This window comes from Populus trichocarpa, chromosome 9 (genome assembly GCF_000002775.5).
Source record: "Populus trichocarpa isolate Nisqually-1 chromosome 9, P.trichocarpa_v4.1, whole genome shotgun sequence".
Lineage (NCBI taxonomy): Eukaryota > Viridiplantae > Streptophyta > Magnoliopsida > Malpighiales > Salicaceae > Populus > Populus trichocarpa.
In genome coordinates this window covers 7,978,114-8,003,536 of record NC_037293.2, presented here as the reverse complement: position 1 = coordinate 8,003,536, position 25,423 = coordinate 7,978,114, and the positions used below count along the sequence as shown (strand labels likewise).

The 25,423-nt window shown below is 35.5% G+C and overlaps 5 protein-coding genes across 6 annotated transcripts; 2 read left to right on the top strand and 3 right to left on the bottom strand.

Annotated features, from left to right (window-relative positions):
- Positions 1 to 474: 474 nt before the first annotated feature.
- Positions 475 to 2,056, top strand: LOC7469651 (protein SHORT HYPOCOTYL IN WHITE LIGHT 1; the record flags this gene model as incomplete). Its single annotated transcript, XM_052455674.1, has 3 exons — positions 475 to 609; positions 693 to 772; positions 1,473 to 2,056. Coding segments are annotated over 3 exons (369 nt in total), but the record flags the coding sequence as incomplete, so codon positions are not given.
- Positions 2,057 to 2,663: 607 nt separating this feature from the next.
- Positions 2,664 to 5,168, top strand: LOC7478755 (tubulin alpha chain). The gene is made up of 4 exons (XM_002313158.4): positions 2,664 to 2,944; positions 3,474 to 3,708; positions 3,795 to 4,165; positions 4,312 to 5,168. The coding sequence occupies exons 1-4, from the start codon at positions 2,852 to 2,854 to the stop codon at positions 4,966 to 4,968; spliced, it is 1,356 nt and encodes a 451-aa protein (XP_002313194.1). The 5' UTR covers positions 2,664 to 2,851; the 3' UTR covers positions 4,969 to 5,168.
- A 3,026-nt stretch (positions 5,169 to 8,194) lies between these two features.
- On the bottom strand, positions 8,195 to 13,521 carry LOC7478756 (amino acid permease 6). 2 transcript variants are annotated; one of them, XM_002313890.4, is made up of 8 exons: positions 13,331 to 13,521; positions 10,833 to 10,943; positions 10,457 to 10,690; positions 10,124 to 10,217; positions 9,677 to 9,891; positions 9,394 to 9,536; positions 8,996 to 9,223; positions 8,195 to 8,808 (listed from the first exon to the last, which is right to left on the bottom strand). In XM_002313890.4, exons 2-8 carry the CDS (start codon positions 10,912 to 10,914, stop codon positions 8,383 to 8,385), a joined length of 1,422 nt encoding a protein of 473 aa, XP_002313926.2. In that variant the 5' UTR covers positions 10,915 to 10,943; positions 13,331 to 13,521; the 3' UTR covers positions 8,195 to 8,382. The 2 variants fall into 2 exon arrangements, with proteins under 2 accessions (XP_002313926.2, XP_024464323.1); XM_024608555.2 differs by having other exon boundaries at positions 10,833 to 11,006; positions 13,331 to 13,520.
- Positions 13,522 to 15,227: 1,706 nt separating this feature from the next.
- On the bottom strand, positions 15,228 to 17,908 carry LOC7469652 (uncharacterized). The gene is made up of 4 exons (XM_006379097.3): positions 17,420 to 17,908; positions 17,044 to 17,273; positions 16,485 to 16,592; positions 15,228 to 15,568 (listed from the first exon to the last, which is right to left on the bottom strand). The coding sequence occupies exons 1-4, from the start codon at positions 17,619 to 17,621 to the stop codon at positions 15,446 to 15,448; spliced, it is 663 nt and encodes a 220-aa protein (XP_006379159.1). The 5' UTR covers positions 17,622 to 17,908; the 3' UTR covers positions 15,228 to 15,445.
- Positions 17,909 to 19,500: 1,592 nt separating this feature from the next.
- Positions 19,501 to 24,322, bottom strand: LOC7469653 (pyruvate kinase isozyme A, chloroplastic). The gene is made up of 7 exons (XM_052455981.1): positions 23,513 to 24,322; positions 23,158 to 23,245; positions 22,855 to 23,039; positions 22,178 to 22,296; positions 21,588 to 21,831; positions 20,782 to 21,016; positions 19,501 to 20,125 (listed from the first exon to the last, which is right to left on the bottom strand). The coding sequence occupies exons 1-7, from the start codon at positions 24,035 to 24,037 to the stop codon at positions 19,797 to 19,799; spliced, it is 1,725 nt and encodes a 574-aa protein (XP_052311941.1). The 5' UTR covers positions 24,038 to 24,322; the 3' UTR covers positions 19,501 to 19,796.
- Between the last annotated feature and the right edge of the window lie 1,101 nt (positions 24,323 to 25,423).

Here is a 25,423-nt window from a genome sequence, read left to right as displayed (position 1 = left end):
CTGTGCTGCAAAGCAACCCCAAAACCCTCAACCTCAACTCTCCTGGGAGGCGTGCGAAGCATGGTGGAAGAGTCACAAAGAAGATCTGTCAACAACGGCAAAACTAGTCCATCCTTCAATATCTTAAAAACTCGACGACTTCTTTTTCAGAGCGTGATCTGCATGCACTATCATTCTCAATATCTTGCTTCTCAGGATACATACAGAATCCTGATCAAATGCACAGGCACAGCCATGTCAATCACTGTCACCCACACCTGAAAAAAGAGACCTTCTGATAATTCACTCCCAGGCACAGCCATGTCAATCACTGAAACTCACACCAAAAACGCATCCTGAAACTCATTCTGCATTTTCACTCTTCTAATTACCTAATTCTCTTCTCCTTCCTCTATCTTCTAGAAGCTTGTCCGATAAAGATTATGATCCTCGAAATTGGAGCCGTTCGATCAACTCTGAATTCGATGACGATAACGACGACGAACAGGGGGGGGGGATAGGAGTTTGGATCTGTTGCTTAAGTTTGTTTCAAATGTGTTCAAGAAGGTATCGAAACGTGCTACAAAGGCCGTCCGATCGGTTTTGGCCGTTCCTTTATCCACTAAACTGGTAATTATTGTGAATTGGTTCTCATTGAATTAATTTGATGAAAATGATGGCGAATTGTTTTTCTTTTCGGATTAATTTCGTAGGTGGAGTTTTCGGTGAATGGAGTTTTATTGCTGGCGTTTTTGTGGGTTCTGAAAGCTTTTCTCGAGGCAATACTTGGTATGTTATACTTGATTTTCTTTTTTACTTTATACATTTCATTCAAAGCTCTGAGTAGAATGATTCAATTGTTTGTTATGCTACTTCAGTGTGCATGTCTTTTGCAGTTCTGTAAGTCCTGGGTCTGTTCGTTCCCAAAATCATCGAAAATGTAGAAAAATGTCCATTTATCTTTTATACAGTGCACAGTGTCTGTGCACTTGTACATCCAGAGGAGGGGATTTCTCTCACTCTATGGCATTGGATGTTAGCTGTTCTATGCCCTTCTGGCATAGTAGTTGCTCATGCTGGTGGAACTTCTTGAACCAAGCTTGGGTTTCTACACTTTGAAATGTGAAGGACTCAACAGTTGTAACCACTGTTGTTGAACCATGCTTTAAAATTAGGTCATTAATGCTTAGCAAGTCCGGCCTTGAGTTCATGTGCATGAAAATATTGCTGTAAGCCAACTGTGTCATAATATACTTTACTAGATACAGCCGTAGTGATTTGTGAGCCTTACGGACATTTATTTCTATGTCCTCGTAGTGTATGATTGCTGCTCCCTTGCTTTCCTCACAAAACACTCGGTAGTCTCTGAAAACATGACCATACTTGTTGGAATCAACGGCTTGAGATTTGTAAAATTCGAGATGGATTATTGCCTGGATATATAGTTGTGATATTATGCCGCTCATCTCTCTGTGTTGGTGTTTGAAATGCAGGTGGTTTTGCACCCTTGGAAGTGTGGTGCTTGCAAGCATCTTACTTATACGTGGGATGTGGTCTGAGGTAATCTCAGGAAGGATGAACTCGATGACCCCCGTGTATGGACTGGCACGCAGCCTGCAGCTTGATTTTTCATTCTTAGAGCTGTAAATGTACTTGTATTTATGACATTCTTCAAGAATAAAAGCATCCTCGTAATCGAACTTCCCAAATCAAGGATGATGAAAAGATTTCATCTGAAGGTTTCACACGTCAAAATTGCTGCATTGGAAATAATCTGCTCATGTGAGAAAGGGTTCCCCGCATAAAGATCCAGATCAGTGAATCCTTGTAGAAACTGGAGGAGATCAAATTGAACGTACGGGGGCAATTTCCCCTTGTATATCTTCAATAGATAGACACTAGCCATGTACTCATTAATATGAATGATAAAAGATTGTAGTTATAGAGCTTTTATCCTTCAACAATTTAGGCGCAACCGTTGAGCTCGTTGGGTATTTTAGGTGCTTCTTCAGGGTTGCGGTGTAACTTGTTTTAGGATTTTTTTAAAAAAATTTATATATATTTTAGATTATTTTGATGTAATGATGTTATAAATAATTTTTAAAAATAAAAAAAATAATTTTTAAAAAATATTTATTAAAATAATATTTTAATATATTTATAAACAAAAATATTTTAAAAAATAACTGAATATAGACTCGCAAACCCTGTGCACAATGAAGTAAAAGCTCAATGTTTTTATTTTTATTTACTATTTTTTTAGCATACAAATCCAATGGTTAGAACCTATAATGTCAGGATTCAATTGAACATTTAAGAAAATAGTTTCCCGAGATGATGCCAGTATAGGATTCGCTGCATCTGTTTGGCAATATTGTTTGTCAGACAGCTAAATTTGGGCATAAATGGTAACATGATTGTTTTTCCTTTATTTTATTTTTTTTAAATGCACCTAAAATTAAAAAGACAGCCATTGGGAAAGGCCACCACTAACTACCAAACAGGCCCAGGTAAGGTTCACGTGTCCAGGTCCACCCTATCCACCTTCCTTCCAATTGAATCGAAGGACTTATTAGCTGGCCACGAGCGGCAAAAATTTTAAAAACAATTGAAAAGACAGAAAACCTAACTTTGGTTAATAAGACTCAATAACAACCGACCACGTCATCGCTGATGGCCGTTTGTTGCCCTATCTTAACCAACCCCGGTTAAAAATCCCCAAATATCTCTGATATAAATCACCACCCAAATCCCCCTGTCATTTCCATCTCTTACAGAGTGATCTCTAGAAGGCGTCTTCATAAACGTCTTCGTTCCTAATCTCCTTCTTCAACAATCAGATCTATCTTTGTTGTTTCTTTAATCAGCGAAAATGAGAGAGTGCATTTCGATCCACATTGGTCAAGCCGGTATTCAAGTCGGAAATGCCTGCTGGGAACTCTACTGCCTCGAGCATGGCATCCAGGTACCTCTCTCCCCTTCTCTCTCACCAGATCTGTGGATTCGGTTTCATTTCGTGTAGATCTGATGCTTTATGATCGTATGCATTTCCGCTTGTGTTTAAATCTTAAGATTTGTGTGTGTTTTATTTGGATCTGTGGATTGTTTTTTGAGATTGTTCGGTTTTTAGTTAGATCTGTGCTTTACCGGTGTCGTTTTGATAATCTCAAATTGGATTTTCGATTTTTTGTTGAGTTTTCCTTTGCTTATAACAGATCTGTGAGTTTTTATTGTCGTTTTGATCTTATCTGTTAATTATTGTTTTCAAATGTGTTTATATCTTTAGATTCAGGTATACTTCTTAATATTTATTGATTTTTTTAGATTTTGCTTAGATCCATTAATGATGTTCATTTCAGAATCTTAGTTGTTTTTTCTTATCAAGGAAAAATAATTTACTTATTATTTTGTATATTCAAGTTTTATGGTTATTTTGTTTTTTAATTTTGTATATGAATTACTAATAAATGTTCTTGTGTTTTTTTTTTCTGTAGCCTGATGGTCAGATGCCAAGTGACAAGACTGTTGGTGGAGGGGATGATGCCTTTAACACCTTTTTCAGTGAAACTGGTGCCGGGAAGCACGTCCCTCGTGCTGTCTTTGTAGATCTTGAGCCCACTGTCATTGATGAAGTCAGGACTGGAACTTACCGCCAACTTTTCCACCCTGAACAACTTATTAGCGGCAAGGAGGATGCTGCCAACAACTTTGCCCGTGGACACTATACCAGTAAGTGTCTCTCTGGTTTTTTTTTCCTTTCCTTATTTTTTATATTACTGATTTGGTGATTCTAATGATTTTCTTTGTTGTTACAGTTGGCAAGGAAATTGTTGACCTGTGCTTGGACCGTATCCGAAAGCTCGCTGACAACTGTACTGGTCTGCAAGGCTTCCTAGTATTCAATGCTGTTGGTGGTGGTACTGGATCTGGTCTTGGGTCCCTTCTCTTGGAGCGTTTGTCTGTTGACTATGGAAAGAAATCCAAGTTGGGTTTCACTGTGTATCCATCTCCTCAGGTGTCCACATCTGTTGTTGAGCCCTACAACAGTGTTCTCTCAACTCACTCCCTTTTGGAACACACAGATGTGGCTGTGCTTCTTGACAATGAAGCTATCTATGATATCTGCAAGCGTTCTCTTGACATTGAGCGACCCACCTACACCAACCTCAACAGGCTTATCTCTCAGGTACATTATCTGTCATGTATTGGGATGCCTTTGTGGAATTATTGACGCTCAGAATGTTATTGTACGTGTCAATAATTTTCTTCTGTAGCTTTCTCAAATTTAAAGATAGTACAGATCTGACATGACTTTTTGTATTGTAATTCCAGGTCATTTCCTCCTTGACCGCCTCTCTGAGGTTTGATGGTGCTTTGAATGTGGATGTTACTGAATTCCAGACTAACTTGGTCCCTTACCCAAGAATCCACTTCATGCTTTCCTCCTATGCACCAGTCATCTCTGCTGAGAAAGCCTACCATGAACAACTCTCTGTTGCTGAGATCACTAACAGTGCTTTTGAGCCTTCATCAATGATGGCTAAATGTGATCCTCGCCATGGAAAGTACATGGCCTGTTGTCTGATGTACCGTGGTGATGTTGTGCCCAAGGATGTTAATGCTGCTGTTGCCACGATCAAGACCAAGCGTACTATTCAGTTTGTTGACTGGTGCCCCACTGGATTCAAGTGTGGTATCAATTACCAGCCACCCACTGTTGTTCCTGGTGGTGATCTTGCCAAGGTGCAGAGGGCTGTTTGCATGATCTCCAATTCTACCAGTGTTGCTGAGGTGTTCTCTCGCATTGACTCCAAATTTGACCTCATGTATGCCAAGCGTGCCTTCGTGCACTGGTATGTTGGTGAGGGCATGGAGGAAGGCGAGTTCTCTGAGGCTCGTGAGGATCTTGCCGCCCTTGAGAAGGATTATGAGGAGGTTGGTGCTGAATCAGCTGAGGGTGATGATGATGATGGTGACGAGTACATGTGAAATGCTTCGTAGTGGGTGTAGCCTAATATGATGTGTTTCTGTATGGCATTGCCATATGTTGTATTTTTATTTTTAATGAATATCTACATGTAATTGCACCATTTGAAGCTTTTATTGTTTCAAAGGTGTTTAAAATCTACCTGCGTATGCTAAAGCCATGTCTACTCTACATGGAATGTGATGGACGACTGTTATTGAAAGTTTTTTTTTTTTTTTGGTTCCATTGCCATTAGTTGATCTGAAACTCTGAATTGACTCTTGAAAGAGTGACAACTTCCAGGAAAGAAATGGGTCTGTTCCAGATTTTGAAAATAACTTTAAATAGCTGAAGCTATTAACTAAATATTCTTGAACAAGACCATGTTTCCACGGGATGTTGCCGCTGCTAGCCTTCTTGAACAAGTGTCCTTCTACCTAGATGAAAACAATATAAGAAAAAAGAAAGAATGTTACCGAAAAGGGTCTGAACAACAAGAACATTAATTCTTGTTTTTTTGGATAATATTTTTTTTCCAATCAAAACTAAATATTAGAGCTATTACGACAGTTTATATTACAAGGAAAAATGTCATAAAAAAACTGAAAAAATAATTAAAGAGTTATAAACTAATTAGAAAAAAAAATTCTAAATTAACTATTTTGAATTCTATAGAAAACAATGCTTTTAAATTTTTATTACAATAGCTAGATCAAAAGGACAAATAAAAAGTTGTACATGTTAACATTTGCACGTTTAAGAAAAATTTCTATCATCAATCTTTTTGTATTTGAGATAACTCGGTTTCGAGTTAAATTTGCTCTCGTCTTGATTTTGTTGATGTCCAATAGAAGTTTTTCAATCCTTTACGTGCTTAGTCTTTCTATTAAAACCCTACGCCACACAAAAACCATCTTTCTCATTTTTCAATACACATGTCGGACAAAAATATGTTAATCCAACATGAAGCTATTATAATTGACATCAAATCATATATTATGTTTTGGCAATACATCTCTGTTGAGCACACCAAAACCTTCTTGAAATTCTTTAAGCATCAATTTTAAATACTTAATTGTTCACAATAAATAGTAGGTCGGTCCACTACTTCTTTGTGATTGAGAATTTCTATTACTTTGATGCTCCAGATAATTATTTTGGGGTATAAAAAAAAATCCTTCACTTTATGAAATAACCCCAATAAATCTTATATTATAGAAATTTTGGGATTTTTGCAATCCTTAATCTGAATGATATCTTGAGCTTCTTTTTAATCAAAAGACTATTTTTTTATACTCGTGCCTTCGAAAGAGTTCTCAAAGTTAGTCATATATATATATATATATATATGATTACTCTCCTCCTGATTTCTTAGGTTCCTCACTCCTATCAACTAACTCATTAATCCTGCAATTTATCTTTACATGTTTTCATCACCAATTTCTAAATATCTTTTTTGGGATAGAACCCCCTCATCTCATCCTACACAAGCTTCTGTTTATAATTATTCAATAACATACAACAATTACCAATCATGAATTATTGAGTTCTAATAATAATTGATGCATACAAAAACAATGCAAGAAAATAACAAGCACAAAGAAAGACATGGTCTAAACAATAAGAACTTTAATTCGTGTTTTATTAGGGAAAATTTCTCTCTAATTTGAACTCAACATTATATTTTTTAAAAGTTGTTTATATACTAGAAAAATATCTTAAATAAATTCTGAACAATAATTAAAAAGTTCTAAATTAAATAGAAAAATATTTAAACTAACCAGGAAAAATATGGCAAATTCAAAATAATAAATTCTAAGCTTTATTTGAAAGCCTTCACGTTGAGAACGACTACCAAATTTTAAAATCACAGAAAACATGATTTTTAAAATCTTTTAATCTTTTTAGTAAAATACAATGGTAAATCAAAAGTTACTAATATATTCGTCCGCGTTTAGTTGTGGATCAAATTATTCTTTTTTTTTAACTTAAAAAAAATGTTAAGAATATGGATATTTTTTGGAAGTATTATTAAATTTAATCAAGCAGTTTGATCTTAAAACCTGCCGACCAATCTCCTTGCTTAACTCAAGTTTTGAATTAAACTGTGTGGAAGCTGACCCAAAATGAATCATTCAATTTAATAGGTTTCAAGACAACTTAGATGACCAGTAAAAATATAACATATCTTTTAAACAAAATTTAAGACGATAATTTTTTTTTAATATTAAGACGATGCCAAATTAGATCGACTTTGGTTACCCTATGACCTAGGTTATACTTGCAAAATCGAGCACCAACCCTAAAAATGAAGTTTATTTAATATCATGATAACTCTATAGAAAGTAAAAAAAAATAAAACATGAATTTTATTTTCCAATCAATTCAATATTGAAGAAGAGTGAAATAAAAAAAACAATTAAAAAATTAAAGGACAAAAAACTAAAAAAAAAAACATATCAAGTTTAATGGTTAAACCCGTGAATCGAGTAACTCGGATCAACACGTTAAACCCACCAACCAGATAATGGACTCCATTGGGAATAATAATTTTTTTTATATAAATTATTATTTATTTAACTATATGATAATAATAATAAAAATGACGATCACAAAATTGAGCGTCAAACCAATACTATGACTTTATTTTTTAAACTATTATAACCTTATAAAAAGCACAATGAAACAAATTATGAAACTCGATTCTCAATAAGCCTAATATCGAGGGATAAAATAAAAAAAAATAAAAAAAGAAAAGTTAAACTCACCAAACCCGTCAACAAGCTCATGGACTTTCTAAAATTTAATAGCATGTTTTTTTTCTCTAAAACTATTTTTTAACTATATGATAAAATAAAAAAATAAATAATCATATAATTAAGTTTAATTAAAAAATATTTTAAAAAATGCCCTCACTAAACCTGTGAACCGGGGCAATAAGAGTTATTTCGTCAAACCGAGACATTGACTCCTCAAATTTTAATAACCTAGTGTTTTAAAAAAATTATTTTTTATTAAACTAAACTTTTTAAAAAATAGACCATATCGTAATATAAATCCTATGTGTAGATATTTTTTTGATATCATGATAACCATATAAAAAATAAATTATAATAAATTATAAACCTATAAATCTCTTGAAACACATTAAATAAAAACTAAATTAAAAAATCAATAATTAAAAGAAAAAAAAGTGAAAAAAAAAAAAAACACAAGGGAATTACTATTGTAATCCACTTATAATAGGTATGGGAAGAAAAGTGCCCCCCTGGTGAGCTTTATACTTAAAAGAGAGATACCGGCGGAGGCCAATAATATAGGCCCTTAATTAAGCGTTATTGTGATGAATAGTTCAACATCACAGTCAATTACATAATTATTTCGCATAAGATAATGTTTAAACCTGCAGCTACCAAAGGATAGTAGGAAAAGGAAACCTAAGAAACAGATTTGAAAGGCTCGAAGTTGCGGAGTTGCATGATAAGGCCTTGAACGCATGCGGCAGCAGCAGCAAGTGATACAATCAGGCAGGCCACAGTCAAAATCGTTAGCCATGTCCAGGTGAAGGTAAATCGTCTAATTCTCGCTTGTGATATGTACATCTGTACTGGGAAATACAAAGTCAATGGCCAAAATGATATCGCACCAATGAAACCCAGAACACTGTTGAAGAACGGAAATGTCATTGCAATCACAGATGATGCTATCACATAGGCTGTTCTCCACAATAACCTGAAGGAATTCACATGAAAAACACCACAAAATGGAATGTCAACAGGGTGTTCGTTTGTTATGAATCCACTCTCTGGCCATTTCTTGCGGCATGAATCTTCCACGAGCTTGAATATCGGTTGGCCATATACCTACACGCAACACAGCGTTAGTACAATTTATTTGTTCCTGTAAAAACTAACGACTTTTCAGGTTTTGTTCCTGTGATCTGAGCTCATTTTTTGGATTTTTGGAGGTGTTAAAATGTACAGGAATAACCAAATAGGGCTCAGAGAAGAAAATGAAATAGGCATCCTGACTGTAACTTTAGACATTTACCTGGTAAGCACCAACAAGGTGAATAACAATGCATAAGTTAGCAAAGTCAACGAGCCAGTAGGGCTCATAAAAACCGAATCCTGTTAAGAAGTTGCCTGGTGCCACGTTGCCGAATGCTGCATAACCCAGCGTTCCACACAGCATGTAGAATACAGTGGTTGTTGCGACTCCAACTAGGGAAGCCTTCTTCATCACCTGGTTCTCTGGTGGGCTTGATTTTAGTGTATCCTGTGATCCATGGAAATAGTCATTTGAGGTCATTCTTTTGGATGGAGAATCTGTTTCATGCAAAGGGTTGCTCGTGGTAAAAGAAAACTAGTTAACTTCCTTGTCTCTTGAACTTGTCTTTCCTGAGTGTATGTGTGCTGAATCTGCTGATATCTAATAAATTGAGTTACCTGTATCTCAACAAGGATTGAGGAATAAGTATAGGCAAATGCAATGTTTCCAATGGCTTGAAAGCAATTCCAAGCCTTTTCTGTGCTTGTCACGTCCACCCCTACCACTGTTCCTGTTAGGCTTGTTTTAACATCGTTCCCTCCTTTAAAAACAAAGAAAACAATATCACATCAAACTTATCCATAGTTTTTTTTTTCACTATCAATATTTTGAGCAAACACGAAAAATTTATAGCTAATCCTGTGAATTAGAATTGATGGTTTATTTTTGTCAATTACTGACCTGCAATCGCAGCTATGGAGAGACCGATACCGATCAGTGAGTATGCAAAAGACATGATAGCAGCGAGGGTGGAAAGCCCGACAAGCTCATGAAAATTAGGTAGTTGGCTCATCATGACTTGTACAATCCCAAATATGATCATGAACATATTCGTTGATGCATGGCACTCTGCGTCATGGCCTTCCCTGTGAAAGCAGTTTGATCTTTTAATGGCCCTGTTTATTGAAGGGAGGGGAGAGGGAAAAAAAAACACTTCAGTATAGTAAAAATAAATTATTATTGTATATTCGTACTAGTTATTACTCATCAGCCTTCCTCCATTGGAATCATAATGCTCGTGTTGCTTTAGAATCTCCAGATTTTTGGCGTTAACAACTTGTATTCTTGAATTTCTTTTTAATAGCTACAGATATGAAATCAAAAAATTGAAAATTTGTGGGAGCTTACGCCATGCTTATAGATGCGGTGATTGTGTATCCTATTGATGTTCCTACAAGATTTGTATATTGAGATATCCCACAGAGTGTGTACTTGATTCCTCCTACAGGGAGAAAGGGATTGAAAGATTAGTATCTGTAGCTTGGAGGTTCTAACAACCATAGAATGGCCAATAAAGAGCGAAATGGGAGCGCGCAAGACAGATTAATGAGTCAGAATTCCTGATTATGAACCAACAAATAAAGAAAAACAGATCAATGATGATGATGAGTTCAAATACTTTTTGAAGCAAGTATACTGACATTTTTCAAGGGTATTGAATATGTTGTGGATGTTGCCTACCTAAATGAGCTTTTACAGCACCCATGTAAGTGTAGGTTCTTGTCCCTCCAAGGGGACCTGGGAACCTATAACAGTCAGCTAGTAGACAGGAATTAAACCAAGTGATGAAAGAGAAGATTAGAAGAGAAATAGGTCCTGCAATCCAACCCAACTGAGCCATGGCCCATGCAAGAGATAGAACTCCAGACCCAATAACAGCTGTAATGATGTGTGCACTCGCAGACATCAAATTTCCTGCAAAGGGGAAAACAAAACATGCAAAAAACTGAAGAAGGGTGCCACAATGAAGTGAAAGAAACCCTGAATCAACAAGGAGAAAGAAACAGAAAATGAGGAAATTGTTCATGGATCTAAAGAAAGAGAAAAAAACTGATACCGTCTCTCTTTAAGCGACCATCGTCATCAGTTTTTACAATGTCTAGAGCGAAGCTTTGCCCGTTTACTGGCATTGTAGCCATGTCTGCCTTTCTGTATCTCAGAGGTGTATCTGAAAAGATAAATGGAGCGTTGGAGACTGCTCTCTTCACTCTTGAGAGTATAAATGGTCAAACTGAAAATAAGCACCAGCATTAATACAGCGAGAATCAAGAGGGGGGCATAAAATCAGAATCAGCTGTAAGTTGCTACAAGTGTTCCTTGTCCAAGTGGACAACAGATTACTTTGGCAGGCATATCAAGGATCATAATGTAAAATTGATAAATAAGCACTCCACTACTCTCTCTCTCTCTCTCTCTCTCTCTCTCTCTCTCTCTCTCTCTTTATTTCCTTTCCTTTCTCCTCACATCACCTAACATCATGTGGGATATATATGGAAAAATATCAAGAACATATACAAGCAATGCCAGAACAGATTGCAAGAAATATGTTTCAAGGGGAAAGCCAACAAGACTTTCTTTTTTTCTTCAAAAAATGGTTCCTGCACATCATGAGGAATGCATTGACGGGTGCTCTCTTTTCAAAGTTTTTCGGTGTCTGTTAGACTGCTTTTTCTAATTTCAGAATAAGTAAATACCACTTCTAGTAGAGTGCGGAAGCAAACATTAATCAGCACCCTTGTTTAGGCTAACTTGTTTTTAAAAAGTCTTTTAAAAAAATTAGTTTTAAATTGATTTTTTTTTATTTTTTTTAATAATAATAATGATAATGATAATGATATGGATAAATTGAGATAAGATTTCTTTTTTTCAGTTTTAAAGATATATCTTCAATAATAGTGGTTAGATAACGATGGTTAGATTTATATCTAAAAAATAGGTTAAAAAAAACTGAGAGAACAAATCTCTTTAATCATTATATCTCTTGAAGTTTTATTTTTAATTATTATTATAAATTTTAAAAAGAGAGAGGGATGCTTATCAAAACTATTTTGATTTTGTTTTTTTTTAAGTAAGATTTTGTTTTTTGTTTAAGTAAATATTGATTAAAATGCTTATCAAAATATTTTTTTTGTATTTATTATGTAATCATTTCTTTTTTTCTAATTATTTTATTTTAAAAACCAACACAGATATTAGGAAGGAAATAAATTTCATGTAAAAAAAAGAAAAAATCGAACATGAAAAATAAAAGAATTCTTCAGAATATAAATCGAAAAATAATGCGTCTTTAACACAATCATAACCTTATCTTTCATTAAATATTATTAGCCCATGTTTCGATTTGGAGGAACCAAATGATTTTTTCAGCCTCTTATTATTCTTAAGATTTTAAAAAAAAAAATTTAAAATTAAAACTAATAGAAGTTTGACATGTGTCTCTCCCTAATTCTAAGTATTGAAATCAATTTAAATTAGTTTAATCATAAACAGAAAGACTAATATTGTCAAATGAACCAAAAATGGACATCATATTATAATACCTCTCCATTGGATGAGCGATGACCATTTGAAAGCAGTAGTACAGTACTATTAAGATAACAGAATATTTTTGCCCTACCACATTAAAAAATAATATTATTATTTTTCATTGTATTCTATACATAATTATTTTTTAAACATTAATTAAACTTGTTTCTTAAACTTGTTTTTTTAAAAACTTAACTAAAATAATTTTTAAAAATATATTTTTTAAAATTATATCCGCAATTACAAATAAATGCATTAAATAGGATGTAATTGATGAATAGAATATGTTATTCATCAAGAAAAGGTAAAAGCTTTGATTTCTTTTTATAACATAATCCAATTGAGGCCTTAAATAAAACCTTTTTTATAGGTAAGATAATTAACAGCAACTTCTCCATTTATGCTAAAAGACAAGACTCACAAATACTCTTCTGTGCTGGAACGGTCCATGATATTCATTTTCATTTTATTTAGAGACACAATACTCTTTGCTTTTCTCATAAACTGGGTATCGGCGCCAACAATCCAACAACATTTTATTTAATTTAAATGTTTGTTTTATTTAAAAAAGAATTACAAGAAAATAAAAATAAAGACTCTTTAACAAATCCTCTAATTCAGGATAATTGAAAATTGCTGTGATCCTAATACTTTTCATGACTTGTGTAACACCCGAATATCACGGTGGTTTATTGATGAAAAATAAATATGTATTACCCTTAATAAAAGCAGTTTGAATTGGATGGGCCTGGAAACCAAACCTTGTCCACTCTTTCTATTAAGCTGGATTTAACCCAGTTATACGAGCTGGGCTAGACCAGCCGGCCCGGCCCGGTTCCCAGTTCAGACCATTAACCAGCCAGGCAGCAGGTGCAACTCACGCTGCACTGCACAGTGCGAAGGTAATTATAACTGGGCAGTGATAAGGGAACAAGAGAGAACCATTGCACTGCACTGCACTGCACTGCACCTTCGCACTGTTTTGAGAAGTTTAAAAATGCAAGACTGGGGAGGAAAACGAAGGCTTACCTGGGCGAAGAGACGAAGGTAATGGTCCTAGCACTGGCCGGAGAATGTCCTTCTCTTCCCCCTCCTTTCAGTCTCTCTTCCCTCCGTCTCTTGTTTCGTTTTTGTTCAATGGTTCTCTCTTGTTCCCTCGGTCTCTCTTCTGGTCTTCTCCCCTTTGTTTTCTACTCTCCCTTTTTCCTCTGTTTTTTTTCGTTCTGTCCTTGCCTTTTATAGGCATTCCCTCTTGCTGCTTATCTTCCCCTGATAAGGATAGGATCTAGGACTTCGTATTTTGGCCGGATTGGGACACCAACAGTCCCGCCATTGCTGGACTGTTGGTGGTGGTTTCTTCCACGACTCAATGACTTGTTAACGGTGGCGAAGGAAACGGGAACGATCTGAGAAACCGGTGATGGATGATGGAAGTCGTGGGAATTGCCGTGTGCCTGTGGGTTGTCTGGTGGCGGTCGGTGTTTCCTTTGCAGGGGGTCTCCTCTGTTTCCAGCATAGTATTCAGAAACAACCGGAGTTTACCGGGCTAACGAGCCGGGTCATGGATTATACGAGTTGACTTGGGTGAGACTGAAAATTCTTTTAAAAAAAATTAAAATTTTAATAATTTATATAAAAAAAATTAAGAAAAAGTTTTTGATATCATATAGAAAAATAATATTATGTTAGTGTATTATTTTTTAAAATTGAAGTATTTAAATAAAAAAAATTATTCAACATTGAAAAAATATAATTTTTTTCTTGTGAATATAGATAATGTATACTAAAGAGTTTCAAATCTTACATTGAAAAAATAATTTTTCTCTTATAAACATAAAATATATATTATGAAGGGTTTCAAATCTCACATTGAAAAAATAAAATATTCTTTTAGTATTTATATATTGAACTTTGAAAATGATTAATGATCAACTAAAAAAACAAAAAAAAAGAGTCTTTGACTAAGAGAAAAAATACATTTAGAAAAAAAAATCGGGTCTCAACAGGGTTTTGCCGGGTTTCCCGGGTCACGGGTCAACCTAACAAGTCAATCGGGTTTTGTCGGGTTTTTGCTCATCCCGGTCTTTTAACTTACCCGGATCGGTCAAGCCACCAAATCGATCGGGTCCCAGGTCGACCTGCGCAGGCTGGTCCGAGTTTAATAACTATGATTTCCAGAGGAAGAAGACAATGAATGGAAATGAAAAACGGCACCATTTCTGGACTGGAGCGGTTGTTTTTCAATTTGATCCTCGAAATGTTAATATTTTGTTGAACGAACCCCGAGAAAAATTGTAATTAGACCCCTGTATTTTAGCGATTTTTACACAACAATCCTTGACTTCTAATTTAATCAATTGAGTCCTTATTTGACTCCAAACTTTGATTTTTCTTCAATTAAACCCCTGATTTCATTACTTAAACTAATTTTAAACTCAATTAAGTCTCCAAACTTATCAATTCTTCAATTAAACACTCAATATCATTCATTAAAGTTTAATTAAATCTCCAGACCTATCAATTCTTTCGATTTATACCAAAATTAGCTCTTAAATTTATTAATCCACCTAAGTAACCCTCAAAACTTTTTATTTGTGTTATCTTAACCTAAATCTCAATTTTTCTTTGTTCATTCCATTCCATTCATCCTTTCATTTTCTTTTTATTTATATAAAATTAAAAACTAAAAATTAGATTATGATAACTTCGAGGGGGGGGGGGGGGGGGGGGGGGGGGGGGGAACTTTTCAACTAAAGAATTTCCGTATACTCTGGAAGATTCATAAAAAGGAGACGTGTTATCGATAAATTTTAACTCGGCAAGAATTAGAATAATTGAAGCTCTGCGGCACTTGGATTGATTACTCTGTGGAGGAATTGCATGCTGCATGCACAAGGAAATGGATTCTAAAATAGCACATAAACAATGAGACCACAAACACCTTTCTTGGCGTTCCAGCAAGAACTGGAAATTGAAAATATTGGGAAAGATGCTGAACATAGAACAGTTGAGAGTACATGGTAATTGGTATGATAGTATTTACAAAGAAAAAGAATCAACTAGGCCAGACAAAATATGCTACAGAGATATCCAATCTATAATTGAAGTTTAAAGATGCTGGTTTACGTAGAATTGTTTTGTGCTTCATTTTAAACTAGGAGCTATTTGAGATATTCTTTCGTCTTCCAGCAGTTCATATGGATCAATATATTGTGGTGGGGAGAATGATGCATTGCTTCCGTCGTGGACGAAGCTTGGCCCAAAGTACTGCCCAAAGAAAAGAGGAAACATGTCAGTAACTAGTTTCTTTTTTCCTTTTTTTTTTTGAATCATCAGTAGCTAATTTCCATGGGACAAATAAGTTATGCGCAACCAATATGATGACAAGGACTATTTGACTCTCCCTAGAGCATTGACAACCAACAGCAGATTCACTAAAAGCATAAGCGGACACGAAACAAAGAGTTTAAGTATGTGACATCATAAGTAACAAGTAGACTCACAACTCAATAGAGAGAAAACATCCACTCAAAGACAATGCCTTCTCCACAATTTCTGTTTTTTTCCACCTAGAAGTAGAATGTTCCAAAATTGAAGGAAGTAGAGGGCTTAGCTAGCATGCAACCAACTCAAAAAATAAGGTCAAATTACTGTGGTATAAGATGCCTCATAGTTAACCAAAGATCCCCTTAAGCTTGCCAATCCTATTCTTGGCGGTAGAACAAACTACAAGATTGTTTAAAATTTGATCTTATGCCCCTTGTTTGATGGATCCTCATCAACAAACTATCATGATCAACATTTGAAGAAATGCTTTATGTTATCCTACCTTTCTCGTTTGTGTATATGAACTAAGTCTGACCTCATGGCCAAACCATTCCAATTTATAATCATGGTAACGTGAACACTTACACAGTGCCCCAACAGAAACACACTATATATGACAGTAGCCACTTTCAGATCTCAAATTTCAATACACCACATCATTGATCACCTTCCAACAAAAAACATATTTCAAATAGCTGAATAAGATGTCAGAGTAGAACTAATGATAGCAATTAGAAAATAAAAAAACCTTGACCTAACGCAGCACAAGGTTTGGACAAAGAAACACCAAACAAAACTGGCAACGATCCATAGTAACATGTTAAATAGACATGAGTGTAACAGGAAAATAACTTACAAAGTAGAGACTGGAAAAAAATGCAACAGTTATGAGAATCAATGGCCAAAATCCCAGGAAGAAAGTTCCTCCAAGAGTAAGCAAAAGCTTGGCCCTAGGAATTAACCCCTGAAACAGAGAAAAAAATATAAGCCCGTCATAGCATACCTGCACTTAGATCTGCAAAAGAAAAAAAAAATCTATCTCCAATTAAAACAAGGACTAAATAAACAATCACATCTGAATTGGTGGAAAGAAACAAATGAAACAGCCAAGTGTCGATAGCCATTTAGGAAGACCATTAAAAAAATAACCTCATTAGATCTACTTTAGATTACAAACAGCACCGGGAGCTTCAACATGAATGAGATAATAATGATTCATTTAGGATTAGTGCCGGTAGAAATCACCTTTAGATCTAGGTAAGAAAGTATACACAACAAAAGATTCTCCCATGATTAGAGCTCAAGTTTTGGCACGGCTTAATTAATAGAAAATTCAAGCAATACTTCGACAAATAAACAAAGAGCAAAACAAACTTTGAGAAATAGTAAACAAAGAGTAAAGAAACAAAACTAACCTCAATTCCTTCACTATTAAGAGCCATTGACTTCTCCCTTTGATTAGACAAACTTTTATCAAGTTCAGTTGATACTGGATTTCTTTTGGAGAAACCCCTATCTTCCTCTCCTATTTTCATTTCATCTTCCACTCCATAATTGCCTCTATTAGTCTCTTCAAGCAATGAAGTTGGAGTCATACCCCTCCTCTTCAGTTCCTTCATGAACAAAGACTCTGTTGGCTCTTCCCCTGTATATAAGAAAAAAAAACACAAAACCCTCTTCACTAAGCAAACCCACAAGCGCATAACATAAATATTAACAGAAAGCTACTATCTTTCTAATATAGGATCACAAAAAACCAATAAAGTTCGAAACTTTGATATGAAAACTTGCCATTTCTTTGATTATTATCTTCTTCTTGGACCGAACAAAAAACCTTAACCTTTTGCTGTCTCCCAGAATATCTTCTTGAGCTGCCATAAAAAGTTCTCAACTTGGGAATTGTTTTCCTGTAATTTGATTTCCCGATGAAGTCTTTTGACGGTGAAGTGGAGAGGGTGGAGAGAGTTGATTTCAGTATGTGTAGAGAAGCCATGTTGAGGTGGTGTTTGGCATGAAGTGAAGTGAACGAGTCTGAGTAATGAAGAATACTTCAAATCGTTTTTTCAAGAAGAGAAAATAAAATATTATTAGAAGAAGTGGAGTTGTGCGCTTGTTTCTAGAGAAAGGAAGGAAGTGGTGAAGACAAGAGGTGGGTTCTGGTTGCCTGTAGCCCTGTATCGCCAAATGGGTGTATTTTAGTAAGCAGAGGCTATATGGAACTAACGTACGCATAAATGATGTGACTGTTGGATGGCTTCTGTGGCTACGAAGTCGGGTGATGTCCGTTTTTGTGGGGATAGGAATTGCCACACAATTTACTCTCCACGAAATCAATGAAGCAAGCCCAAAAAAAGAAAAGGAAAAAAGATAATAAAAAGGTGACCTTTGATTTTAGAAAATAGGAGGTATTAAAATGAAGGAACTGCTTAGAAACTTGAAAAACAAAGAGAAGGCATGAGCTATGAAAATAGTAACGATTTGTGTCTTCGTAAGAAAATCATCAAGTCAATTGTAAGTAAGTAAGAAAGATGGGAAAGATTCACTGAACTCTTTCCATTTAGCTTTGTGAAAGTAGTCAAAGCTAGTGGTTATATGGTTGTTGAGAAGGTATACTCTAAGATTCAATACAAAAGGAAATTACCATCCAAGAATTGTTTTGTATATATATGACTTTTCTATTGCCACCCCTGCATTTCCCTGCAAACATAAACTCAAGGGTGCAGGTGGGCGTAGCATTTGACATATGGTTGTTTTATTTTTATTCTCATTTGAGGAGGTGAAAGACGGTAAACATTCAAGAAATCAGCATTATCTAAATCTAAACAAAGTTTGAATCATATTGAAGCTCAATTGCTTATGTGATTGGTTCTTGACAGGGAAAGAGAGGAAGTCATGTTACTTTCACGGCACCTTTAAAATTGATAGAAAGACATAAATTCTCAATTCACGTCTCTTAAGCATATGATTACACACAATCTTTGTTTTGTAGCATAATTATTGGGGAATATGATTCATGGATACGCTGATGAGGAGCTGGTTACCATCAGAAATCCCAACGAGGAGTTTCTTGTAGGACCGTAGTCTGAAACCTAAATAAAACTTGCAAGTTTCAGTTGCTGCCCATTGAAAAAGTAATTCCAAAAACTATAGCCAACCTGAATGGATAGAAACATTGTGTAATAATAGCCTATTACGACCCGGCAACATCGTCTTTATTGCAGATAGCCTGCAAATTAGCAGTGAATGGTGGGGCTAAACATGAAATGCATCCAGTTCTGACCTCCATTATAATCACATGTACACAAAAATAGACTCCGGATAGAGTTTCGATGATATGGACAGTACATATATTGTTCACACCATTTCGTGGATTTCTTGTACTGTCTGTTTTCAGTTCTCAAACTCGGTCCCGAGAGCAGCAAATTTTTCTTGAAGAAAAAGATCAAAATAAAGCCGTGCTCGTACTCTTTGTATCATCTTGAGGTTTGAACATTTCAAGGGCTAGGTGATACAGGGTGAATTTATTAAAAGAAGCATGTCCCGTCACTAGAAGCCCTTTCTAGGTGTGTGGCAAGCAATGCCATGCTTTAAAGCCAGTACAAACGGATTTTACTTGGTGCAAGGAGCTAGATTAGTTAAAAAAAAACCTGTTTCAAGAAGGAAACTAAAACCCCACTAGACAGCGCTGTTAAGGGCAGGAATGATGACCTTCATTCTGTTACAAGTTTCCCTGACATTTTTATGCAGGCAATATGTTGCCATGTGGCCAACCTTATTTCTGATTGCAAATATTCTTAAATAGCAGAACCATGTGTAAGCCCCAAATGGAAGCTCTGGAATTTGGTATCTAATCAGATAACGGTCACGCATAATTTAATAAACCAAATTCATTTGATTGAATGGACCATTACACATCTTCTATTGTAGTTCTATGCATTCTCTTCAAGAACAGATGGATCCAACATCCAAGTTTTAATCACAAACTTTCCTTCAAACATTGAGGATTAGTCCACTCACAATCATCATATAATGGAATAAGAACAAAACCACGCAAATAAAAAGGGTATGTGCACCCTTCTGCCTCGGACTCGAAGTTTCCTCTTTTACTTTACCTTTCACTGATACCTAACGTACATAAGTGAACAGAATTCAGAAGGGAGAAATTCTGCTAAACAATGATCTTCACCTGGATTGATTGGAATGTCGTTGAAGTTGCATGTGCTGCAGTTAAATCTGAGACCACCAGGACAGCCTCTCCCTCTTTTACCATTCCATTTGCTCTCATCAGATCAATGGTTTTTGAGATGTTGGCTTCCATATCATCTGCCAAGTCAACAAGAAGTGGGATAACTCCCCACTGCAAATTCAAAGCCATCCGAGCATCACTGTCACTCGTGAAAGCAAATATGGGAGGGTAAGGCCTATTGCGAGATAGAAGTGATGCCATTTCACCATGCTTTGTGTACACAAAGATAGCATCTACACCAAGGTTGTTGGCTGCAGAAAAAGAAAACCGGCATAAATTTCAAGTCATTGGCCTGGATATTTTGGGTGATACTCCAAAAGTTAATATCCCGTGTGTGCTTATAAGTTCAAAAGAGAAGGGAAGACCATGCATTGATGATATATCAAGTACATTGTTAGCATATTTCACTGGACTTCTACTAAAACCCAATGGGATTCAATGGTTATTTGATATCATTAGGGATGGCAGCATGTCAAGGACAACCAAAATCACACATTTGTTCATCGATGAAACTATAACTACAAATCCCATATCATTTCCCCTTCAACATCTTATGCACAGAGAATATGCAGTTCAAAATTTTCAAGACATTGTTCCAAATTACAATTTAACTGAATGCAGGATGGTGAACTAAGCCAGTCAAGGTACTACACAAAAGCCTGCTCAATACAAGCATCATCAATTGACTTTTGGCTCATTATTGTCTAAGGTTGGAATAATATGCAATATTTTAAGGAAAGCTATTGTTTTTGTCAATAAATTTCCTCAGTTTATAGAGAATGTTGAGAAGACATTTTTTGTTTAAAAAAGTTGAAAAGATACGATTAACATCTGTCATACCACCTATCCACTTAATAGTTCACAACAAAAGTGTGAAATGTATAGGGATGTTAAAAGAAAATTATACCCATTTGAACAGCACAACTGCATATTTCTTCAGCGATGCAATCAGACAATGAACCTCCCAGCTGACAGTTATGAAGAGTACTCTGTCGGTTTTCCTCGCGACTCCATAGTTCCATTCGACTGCTGGCCACCTGCAAGACAGAAAGAGCCTTCTGCCCATGTAACCCAATAGCTGATTCACCAGACAACATCAGTGCATCTGCATACTGTCGAACAGCTTCAGAAACATCTGCCACCTTATCAAATAAAAGAAGGTAATCAGTCAAACAAAATCTCAACAACACTATATATATTGTTTTCCTTTACAGAAAGAAATGCATGGGCCCTCTAGAACAAAACAGCTCCTTAGACAAGACTTAATAATCTCATGAATTGAAGTCTCAATCTGAATAGCTCTATTGTTTCTCTCAATCCATTTCCACAGGACACTGATCCATATTCATGCCATGTCTAAAAAAGCAGCTGCCATCATTCCATTAGATGTGATACTTGAAAGTGACACCTGTTTAATTCCAAAATTAGTTGAATGGATTTCAAAGATCTCTCACGACCAAGCAGTGAAATAAGGTGTTCCTTTTCCACTTCTTTATCTGATTTTGTAGAATCATATATAAATTTTCAATCTGTCATTTAATGTGGAGCTTTTAAACTGCCTGTGTAAGGTTTGATTCTTTTGGTTTTCTACTCTCAAGAACACATCCTGTCCAAAAAAAAATGTTTAGATGTTTCTCTCCCTTCAGAAAAATAGTGTCCCCCAACCAAAATATTAAATTGCAATTACAATAGATGTTGTCATATAATAAATACCTCAGCACGTGTTGGAGTTGGATATTCAACCATGGATTCAAGAAGTTGAGAAGCAATAATTACTGGCTTGTTCATCTGCCTACATAAGCGAGTTATGTCCTCCTGGACTGTTGGAATCTGTTCAAGTGGAACTTCAACTCCTAGGTCACCACGAGCCACCATGATTCCATCAGATGCCTCTACAATTTCTTCCAGCTTCTGAAGAGACTCCAAGGTCTCAATTTTTGCCAGTACTCTTATTGATCTGTAAATGACATCAATCTTTAAGTTTTTTCTCTTTGTTTTCCAGAAGATACTAAGTCGCAGGAAGGAAAAAAAACAATTATATCTATGTGGTTAGCTAACTCAGTAACATGTAGGACATAGATTAACACTCTTTCAAAAATATGGCAACGTAATATTAGCTACATATCTGCCAAGACAAGGTTGTTCAGGTATGGTTTCAGCATCTACTTGTTGGTCTGTAAAAGAGAATCTAAATAACTAGCCAAGTAAAATACATAATATTATGGGAGACAAATCGAAAGAGGAAGGGAAATTATTATGTGGGTAAATTACGTGATATCTCAACTTGATGAATGTGTTCTTACTTGGACGTTTTGGCAAAGAGATAATTCTTCAGATCCTTGACAGAATCAGCATCATTTACAAATGACATGGCAATAAAATCAACACCTTCAGAAATTCCAAAATCAACATCTTCCCAATCCTGTAGATCATTTAATGAGTATAACTGATAAATTTATCAGAGCATAAAACCAAGGATTTCTCACTATCAACAGCTACCATGCTCATCTATGTAAGTCCGATTGAGTTTGAAATCTAATGAATTATGCAATGTTGGGCATGCAAAATTCTGTCAAAGATAAAGTATGCAATGTTGGACAACAACGATTATGACATGGAGAGCCTATCCTTATATGTTCCTACCAGTGAATCCATGAACTTCAAGACATTATGACATAGATCCCTGGAAATTGACAGAAGTGCTGCTAGGATGTCTGCGGTACCAAGCATGCAAGTTGCGGAGACACAATTTTAATTTAGTGTTTTGGACTCAAACAACCTAAAAAGTACTGGGTTTTCTTAATCGTATTTTGAGAAAAGCTAGCGAAACAGAAAGCAGACTGCAAAAGCTGTGATATCTGATGCAATTACAACTAGCTTAAGAACAAAATTATAGTGTAATTAATGTAACCCAACTAAGATGAATTGACCACCATAGAATGTGATAACCGTTGAGAGAAGAGATTAATCATAAATAAACCTTTGGGGATAGAGTTGGAAGACCGTGATAGGAAAGCTTCCCATCTCTCCAGAAGCTTAATTTGGCTCGAGGTAGGAATAGACCAGGATCTGTGCACTTGCAATGCAAATCATTCCCCATCTTTTCGACAACTTCAAACCTTGCCATTCCACCATCAATAACCAGTTCATCACCCACCATGATGCCTGCCGATGATTCAATTTTATTGAGATAAATTAAAATAAAGCATTTTTTTATTATTTCTTCTAAGATTTAAAAACTAAAGGATAAGTGACCCAATGAGCAATAAAATAAATTCATTACCTTCAGAGAAGCCTTGATAATTGGCTTGCACAGTAAATGGACGAGAACCTTCAAACTTTTGAGCTGTAAATACCCAAACTGAACCTTCCTGGTGCCCAGTGAAAACAAAAATCCACCGATCACAACAAATTATTATTAGAATCCAAAATTAAGAAATAGACTATAGACATATTTTCCCCTAATTAAAGGGAAACTTAATGCTGAGTTCCAGTTATGCTGCATTCTGCTCGTAATTCTCCTAAATTAACAGCTACTAAAAAAATGTTCATACTACTCCAATAGAGAGAGAGAGAGAGAGAAGTATCTTAAAGCACTGATTTAAGCCCAACAATACAATGGGATTCTAGTACGATACCTCTGCTTTGAGAGAGGAAGGAACTCCATGATCCACAACATGAATCAGACTACCTTCAGTGTCAATCATAACCGAAACAGAAAACCCTTTCTCTTCATTCAACTTCTTGATTTTCCTAATGACATCACGGTGCCACTCTCTTGTATTATGACACATATTAAGTCTAGCCACATTCATCCCTCTCATTGCCAATCTCTCCAAATCCTCCAGAGAGCAACAAGCAGGCCCTATAGTGCACACTAGCTTTGTCTTCCTCATCCCCAAGAACCCTTTTTCTCTCAACTCTCTCTCAGCCACCACATCAAACCCCAGATCCAGATTCACCTCATGATTCTTCAAACCCATAACATCTGCTGCTGCTGCTGCTTTTACTGCAATCCTGCCTTTACTCTTCAGATTCCTTTCATTGCAAGAAATTGCCCCACCAGAAATACTCACTGGTTTTCCAAAGACCCTTTTGTTTGAATCAAAAGCCGGGCTCTTTGCAAAGATCTTTTGAAGCATCGAATCACTAGAAAATGCCATGGCTCAATTCGAGTAAAAATAGTGCAGGCCTTTTTTTCTTCTTCTTCTTCTTCTTAACAAGATTCAGTTTTGAAAAGTAAAAGGTTAAAACCTCTGGACAGGCACACTAACAGAATCGATAATTTTGATGATAGATTTTCGGGTCTTGTTTTAGACCGAAATCCCCGTCGCATGTTTGGAGCTTTGTACGGTGAGAGCGGAGATTACAAAGGGTTTAGTGATTGGTATTTTATAATTAACTAATAGTCTAATGCTATTTTAATATTATGTTTAGGAGACAATAAATTATTTGAAACTGGAGGGCAATTTATTGGCGGTAGTGCCACTAATTTAACGGTCAACAACCCTTTGCAAGGAAAAGTAATGACAAGGGGTTGGACCGCAGGACTTATGGGCCATTTGATTGGAAAGAAAGGCAGCTCAGGGAGCCAGAAGATGCAGGCTGTTCAGTGCTTACGGTGACACAAACCTGTACGGACGGCAGTTTGCGGACAGTAGTGGTCAGGGTGAGTGTAATATGGTCCCGGTGGACCCAAGACTACGTGCCGTTGCAAAGTTTATTTCAACGAGATCTTGAATTTTGGCATAGATTTTTTTTGTGGTCGTTTTCTAAACGGACCTTTTTTAGAAGGTTTCTAACCAAAATTTACTCGAGCAATTGTAATAGAAATGATTCGATCCTGTTTAGTTTCTAGGGACACGCTACGCTAAGGGTCGAAGCATGTATTTTTTCAACTTAAAAATATATATTGAGTGGAACTCGTAAATTACAGAACTCTATTTGTTGCAAAAAAATCAATAAAAACGCTTTCAAACACTAAAATCGATTCCTTTTCCTAGAATCAATGATTAACTCAGTTAGGATTTTTTGTATACTATAATAAATTTATAAAAAATAAATAAAATATAAAGTTAAATTTCAAATTATTGCAATATTAAATTATATAAAAAAAAATTCAAAGGACCTAAAAACATTTAAAAACAATAAAATTAAAAACAAATTCACAAAATCAAGCATCAATCAAATACCATGATTTTTTTTTTAAATCATGATAACCCCAGATAAAGCAAATTAAAATAAATTATAAAGTTTAATTCCTAGTTAATTTTTTTTTTTTTGCAAAATTAAGCATCAAACCAATGTCAATGTATTTTTTTTAGATCACGATAATTCTATATAAAACAAACTAGAATGGATCATGAAACTCAATTTTCAAATTAAATAGTGTGGGGGTTGACTTGGTGTGACCCGATCGACTTGGCAAATCCAATAACAACCTGAACAATCAATAAGAATGTGACTTGACAAGAGAAATTCAAGACAATATATTTTTAAAAAAAATTAACAACATATTAGACGATATCTTTTAAAAATATTAAGTTGTG